At 42.4% G+C, this 6,991-nt stretch overlaps 1 protein-coding gene across 1 annotated transcript; it reads right to left on the bottom strand.

Annotated features, from left to right (window-relative positions):
• Window positions 1-1,233: 1,233 nt before the first annotated feature.
• On the bottom strand, window positions 1,234-6,572 carry lbp/bpi-2 (LBP (LPS binding protein)/BPI (bactericidal/permeability-increasing protein) like-2). Its single transcript, NM_001124198.1, is given in 16 exon segments — window positions 1,234-1,520; window positions 1,642-1,718; window positions 1,804-1,867; window positions 1,957-1,999; window positions 2,082-2,149; window positions 2,240-2,407; window positions 2,626-2,685; window positions 2,784-2,960; window positions 3,397-3,488; window positions 3,689-3,749; window positions 3,839-3,902; window positions 4,060-4,215; window positions 4,363-4,494; window positions 4,652-4,766; window positions 4,906-5,023; window positions 6,514-6,572. Coding segments are annotated over 15 exon segments (1,422 nt in total). The 5' UTR covers window positions 5,009-5,023; window positions 6,514-6,572; the 3' UTR covers window positions 1,234-1,478.
• Between the last annotated feature and the right edge of the window lie 419 nt (window positions 6,573-6,991).

The raw sequence follows: 6,991 nt of genomic DNA, 5'->3' as shown, positions 1-6,991 counted from the left end.
TAGACCGTGAAGGCGTACTGGAGATCTTGAGAGCGGTGCTGGCACAGGACGTGCAAGGCTAGGGAGGTGCACAGGAGGCCTGGTACGTGAGACTGGCACCATCTTCACCAGCCGACTAACACGCACCTCAGGACGAGTATGGAGCGCTGACCCAGGTGCCATCAAATCCCCGACATGCTCCGTCGGGCGAATTCCATGTTTAAAACACCAACACAGCAACTCCCTCATTTCTCTCTCCTCCAATTTCCCCATTAACTCCTTCACAGTCTCTGTTTCGCTCACCTCCAACACCGGCTCTGGTTCTGGTCTCCTCCTTGGCTCCTCACGATAAACAGGGAGAGTTGGCTCAGGTCTGGCTCCTGACTCTGCCACACTCTCCCTGAGCCCCCCCCCAAGAAATTTTTGGGGCTGACTATGGGGCCTCCGTCCGCGCCGCCTTGCTTGCTTCGCAAACTCCATTCTCCTATATCCTTCCGCGCACTGCTCCATCGAATCCCAGGCGGGCTCCGGCACGCTCCCTGGGTCGACCGCCCACCTGTCTATCTCCTCCCAAGAAGTATAGTCCATACTGTACTCCACTTTGGGCTGTTCTTGCCTGTTGACACGCTGCTTGGTCCCTTTGTGGTGGGTGATTCTGTAACGGTTTTCTAGGTGAGAAGGAGAGTCGGACCAAAATGCGGCGTGTCTATTGCAATCCATGTTTAATGAAGTAACACACTAAACACAAACACTACCAAAACAATAAACGTAACGAAAACCTAAACAGCCTATCTGGTGAAAACACATAGACAGGAACACTAAGAACAATCACCCACGACAAACTCAAAGAATATGGCTGCCTAAATATGGTTCCCAATCAGAGACAACGATAAACACCTGCCTCTGATTGAGAACCACTTCAGACAGCCATAGACTTAGCTAGAACACCCCACTAGCTACAATCCCCATAAATACACACCACATACACAAACCCATGCCACACCCTGGCCTGACCAAATAAATAAAGATAAACACAAAATACTTTGACCAGGGTGTGACAGTACCCTGAAGGTGAGTGTGGAGTGGACATCCTTTGTGGCACCACGGTGCTGAGCAGTGCTTTGCTGGCTTTTTGTGGGCATAGCTCGTTATAAAGCCAGCAGTTGATGGACAAAGATGTTACCTCAAACCAGAGACAACAGACTGAAGGCTGAAGAAGACTGTTGTCGAATAAAAGAAAGCTTTACTGATATTTGTTTATTTATACAAATGTATTCAATATAAATTACAACACTGAATAGTAGTAGAATACTGAAAAGATTGGAAGATACAGTATTTCATTTCAGAATGTGGCGCATTGTTTGAGAGTATATATGTACAGTATAATAGATTTGATTTGCAAACATTAATTACATGTCTCATTGGTTTGATTTGATTTATGATTTGATGCATGATCAATCATCGATTAATGATGACTTGCACTGGGATTTACATGGCACTTATCCTGTGAACTGAACATCTGTCCCAATCAGCATGTAGTCCTGGAGACAGAAGAGCAACAGTAGTTTGTCAAATATAGGACACACACTGGCTACAGTATAAGAGATATTGGACATGAGAAGAGATGTAGGAAGCAATGAGCTCTTAGATATCTGACTGTACCTTCAGGACTTGCAGTTGAGTGTTGATAAGGTTCATCTTTCCAATAGTGGGCAGGGGAAAACCCTTCTCTAGGCGAGCTATAAGATACAAACACATGGTTTTCCAGTGGCCAATCAGTGCAGAAACAATGAATATAAATAAACATGGAAATAAATAACTCACCATTGACCTTAGGTATCACAACCACTTTCAGAACCATCAGGAAGATGTTGTCAAGGGATTGAACCTGTTTGATATAATGTCATTGTTTAGGTTCAGTGGTTCAGTGTTAGCAAGTTATATGCATGTCATAAGCTCTGAAAATATCATTCTTACCTGAAATTGTCCCACATAACTAGTTCCCAATGTCATCTCAATTCTGTGAAAAGCAGACAGTATTCATTTACTTTGGTCAGTGTTTGAAGGGCTTCTCCCCCCCCTTTTGCACCAATCATACTCACTTGTTCAGAGTGATAGCCCCAGCCAGCTTCACCCCAGTCACGTTCATTTGAGCGCTGACACTACCCTCCTGCAGAGATAGAGAAAGTAGAGTTAATTATCACTCTCACAGTCTAAGCTACAGTATTCTACTTCCTGAGTGACTGACAGACTGACTGACCATGTTGAGGACAAAGAGGGGAGAGAGCGTGGTGTTGGGCTGGATGGCGTAGGCCGTCACTGTGCCGCTGGCCTGGACTGTCACGTTGTTGGGCTCAAGAGAGATGGTGGGCTCCTTCACCGTCTTCACCAGCAGTTTCATCATCATTCCAGGAAAACGCTTCACTATCTGAAACAACACACATCATCTTTCTTTAATCCTGAGAAGAATGTTCACTTTATCTTCTCTTAGATACAAACTCAGAGTAAATGTGTTTGAACAAAAGGCTAATTTCCATCTCTGGATGGACACTAAAGCCAAACTAATTTCATAGATTGTTTTTTTCTAAACAAATGAAGTCATATGATATGGAGGTCGAATAGTGAACGTGGGGTCTGGTGTATCACCTCTGGAATGAAGACTCCAAACGTTCCAGTGTTCAGACGGATGGGAGAGCTAGGAGGGATCTGTCGGGGGAAAACAGTTATGTTTAACCTCACCCCTGAGGCAGATGGGACTATGTTAAACCTCACTCCCTGTAGATGGGAATCAGATTCAGACTCACCATATCATCTGTGACATATAGGCTGAGTGCTCCAGCATTGTTGTACACAAAGCCTGCAGAGTTGGGGGTGAAGGAAGAGACCCCGATGTAGAGCATGTTGTTGTCCTGAGGAGGCAGCGAGAAGGGCGTGGGAGAGAACGGAGGCTCCTGGTGCTTCCCAATGTTGTAGAACTCACCCTGGAGAGAGAGAGAGAGAGAGAGAGAGAGAGAGAGAGAGAGAGAGAGAGAGAGAGAGAGAGAGAGAGACACAGACAGACAGACAGACAGACAGACAGACAGACAGACAGACAGACAGACAGACAGACAGACAGAGAGTGTGTTAGAGGGAGAGTCAGAGAGAGAGGGATACAGAGAGAGAGAGAGAGAGAGAGAGAGAGAGAGAGAGAGAGAGACAGACAGACAGACAGACAGACAGACAGACAGACAGACAGACAGACAGACAGACAGACAGACAGACAGACAGACAGACAGACAGACAGACAGAGAGTGTGTTAGAGGGAGAGTCAGAGAGAGAGGGATACAGAGAGAGAGAGGAAGACAGAGAGAGAGGGAGAATTGACATCTTGCCTTACTTGTAGCGTTGAAAGGTAGATTGGGAGTCTGAAGTTTTTACCTTCAAGCTGAATTCAATGGAGGACTTTGAAATGGTGGGTGATGTCACCATGGAATATTCAATTTCAGCATACTGGTCCACTTTGGCTAGAACTTCAAGATGGCAGAAAATAAATATTTAGGATCCATTTAGTAGCCTATGAATAACACCAGAATTTGTCACTGGAATAACATAAAATAAAAACTATTTTTATTCATTTGAATATAAATGTATTACAATAATGTACTTAATTGTTACCCAGAAATTATTTGATATAAAACTGGCTGCATTTGGCCTTTAAATCTTGTTTTACCATTGAACGTTTTGAGGTGTGGGTTCATGTCAGTAATAACATCAGCCACTAGGGGGCAGATCTGTAATATTGAACAGAGGCATTGTTATTGTCAAGAGAACCGAAAAGGATTCATTTGAGTTTGAAGTCTGGCATTACACTGTCCCTCACCTGTTTCTGCAGAGCACTGCGCAGGGCCTTGTCAATGTAGGACTTGAAAAGATTGTAAAGCCAGCTGGAAAACAGGAACCAAAGCATTTGAAGAAACAAGTAAATCCACATTGCAATCATTTTTTAACATTGTGGTTTGATGATTCCTAAATCAATAACATGTGTTCTCACAACGTTTTAAGTACAGCATAGTGTTAAGTGCCTCTATATACTCCATGTACCTGGCCCCGCCATGGAACTTGATGCGGGCGCTGCCCACGTTGGCCACACAGTTGACAGTGCTGACCGTTGGCCTGCCAGTTTCATCACTCTTGATTGCAATATCGGCAGTGATGGTGAGTCCATTTACCGCCAGGTCGAAGGAGCCACGGTCTTGTCTAGATTGTTAACAAGAAAATAATGTTGTTTGAGTCCTTTGGGGTATGGATAGGCAGACCCAAGATAAAATTATTCAGTGTTTTAGTCTTGTTCCATCCTGGTCCTGGGGATGCACTGGGTGTTCAGACCCTCCCCCATGAACTCACATGAACCTGAAGTATCGGACCCTCCAGTTCCCGTGCAGGTTGATGAAGGCATTAGTAATAGCCAGCCTGACTCCAGTACCTGGCATCAGTACCAAAGCAGACTTGGGAAGTCCCAGATTCACTATGGTCATTCTGGAGGTTAGAACACAGTACATAGTTGGTAGGATAGGGGCATGTTGTGAACACTATAGCATTTGTAAACACAGTTGATAATCAACAAGTGATGACATGAGATAAGCAGACAATTAACAATGTATTTTTTTGGGGAAAAGACATTGTTGTCCTTTACCCTGTCAAACTGTACTTGACCTTCCCAATGGGAGGCACTTTCTCTGTTCCAGAGAGATCTGGGACCTTCATGGTCTTAAGCTTCTGTTGCAGAGATGCCATCCCAATCTGTTTACCTGTGGACAGCAGAGAGCAAGGCATTGAGGCAGAATGGGCTGTGAGGAGGATAGTATATGTATTTGCCACATGATCATAATACACAGCCTCATCTTGATCTAAAACCATGTAATGTTATTGCCCTTGCCTCAAACATACCATATTCAATGCCCTTGTCTGTGAGTTTGACCTTGACTCCAGGGCTGGCAGCCAGAGTTAATGAGATTACAGCCAACAGAGCCAACAAACAGCATGGAGACATTTTGACTGCAGTCACCTGTAGGGAAGATGAACAAACACTAATATATCTACATTACAATACAGGTGTATTGTTTATTGTCTAATGAATGGAATTGGGAATGATCATATCTTATGACTTTTAGGCTTCCGTTTTCATGGGAGGAGCATTAAGGTTGAACAGTTTCCTGTGTAAAGCCTTATTTTCCCCTGCACTGATTTTCTCTCTAGACACGTGCACTGTAGTCTCAACACTAATATTGACCTACGTCTGACTTGGTTTCTTTTGACCAATAATGAAACCATATTTTGCCACAATCTTAAAACTGAGCAGGGGAATTTCTAGAATGGACAAATACTTCCTGTTTTGTTGCATGCAGCTTCCCTTAATACCATCAACACTTTGTGACACAAAGTCCCATATTTGAAATCCTTTTACGGAGCATTGGCACCTTCTTGGGTTCACAGACATGTGACTGGTGTGTTTCTCAAGGAACTCTGTATCCAGTGATAGACAAAGTACCCCATTGTCATACTTGAGTAAAGTATAGATACCTTAATAGAAAATGACTCAAGTAAAAGTGAAGTCACCCTGTAAAATACTACTTGAGTAAAAATCTAAAAGTATTTGGTTTTATATATAATTAAGTATCAAAAGTAAAAGTATAAATACTTTCCAATTCCTTATATTAAGCAAGGCAGACAACACCATTTTCTTGTTTAAAAATGTACAGATAGCCAGGGGTAGGCACACTGCAACACTTAGACATCATTTACAAACAAAGCATTTGTGTTAAGTGAGTCCACCAGATCAGAGGCAGTAAAGATAACCAGGGATGTTCTCTTGATAAGTGTATGAATTGGACCATTTCCCTGTCCTGCTAAGCATTCAAAATGTAAAGAGTACTTTTGGGTGTCAAGGAAAATGTATGTAGTACATTATTTGTTTTAGGAATGTAGTGAAGTAAAATGAAAAGTAGTCAAGAATATATATAGTAAAGTACAGATACCCCCAAAAACTTTTGAAGTAGTACTTTAAAGTATTTTTATTTAAGTACTTTACACCACTGTCTGTATCTATAGAAAGTTAGCTGTTTGTTGATTGCTTCCCCATTGGAATCAGTTTTATGTGTTGTTTTTTTTACCTCGCTTGAGCAAATGAAGAATGTTTAAAACCGCTAATAGAGAATGTTTAAAACCTCTAATCATATAGACAGTTTCTCAATTACCCAGGGAAAAAGATAGCACTTTTGAAATACTGTATCATTTCCACACTGTATGACCATGTCAACCCACCATCTAGCCTGCTTACTTAGTGGAGATTGAGGAGTGACAGCTTTCATAAAATTACCCTACAATACATTTTCCCCCGAATACCTGCAAAACACTTCCGGTATGTACATATTAGCACAAATGATAAAATGGGGTTCTCACCTCAACCTGACACACTTCTGTAAAAGAGAGAACTTTTAAATTGACAGAGAGAAACAGGCCAGTCTATTTTGTATGCACGACTCTGTAGTTACCTACCTCATGCACTGGTAAGAAAGTGGATCTCTTCTGTTGTTGTTGCTCCCTAGCTGGCGGCAGGGCAGAGTGAAAGGAGAAGAGATTCGCATGGCCTTTGATTCACTTCTCTGAACCAGGAAGAGCTGCTTGAGAAATGGGCTGACTGATACTTGGCTACCCATTCTGTAAATAACGCAGAGAGCATGGAGCAAACATTGTGCAAAGAAGAACAATCTAAGCTATTCCCTTGGTTATGTCTGCAAATCTAATAGATTCATATTTTCAGACTCCCATTCATATCATTCAGAGAAGGATTTGTTCAGGACATGCAGTAAAGAGAAAGTAAACAATGGCATGTTTATGAGTGCCATTGAGAACTCGGTCACAAGGTTTGATACAAATCCAACCAATAATTGCAGTAATAAAGTAATGTCTTGTAGAGTGTATAATTCGGTCATAAGCTCTTATCAAGAACATAAGAATTACTGTGGTCTGGCTT

This window comes from Oncorhynchus mykiss, chromosome 17, assembly GCF_057628025.1.
Source record: "Oncorhynchus mykiss isolate SJ-2025 chromosome 17, ASM5762802v1, whole genome shotgun sequence".
Classification (NCBI taxonomy): Eukaryota; Metazoa; Chordata; class Actinopteri; order Salmoniformes; family Salmonidae; genus Oncorhynchus; species Oncorhynchus mykiss.
Note: the sequence above shows the minus strand (reverse complement) of the source record. Positions and strands in the feature narration are given on the sequence as shown.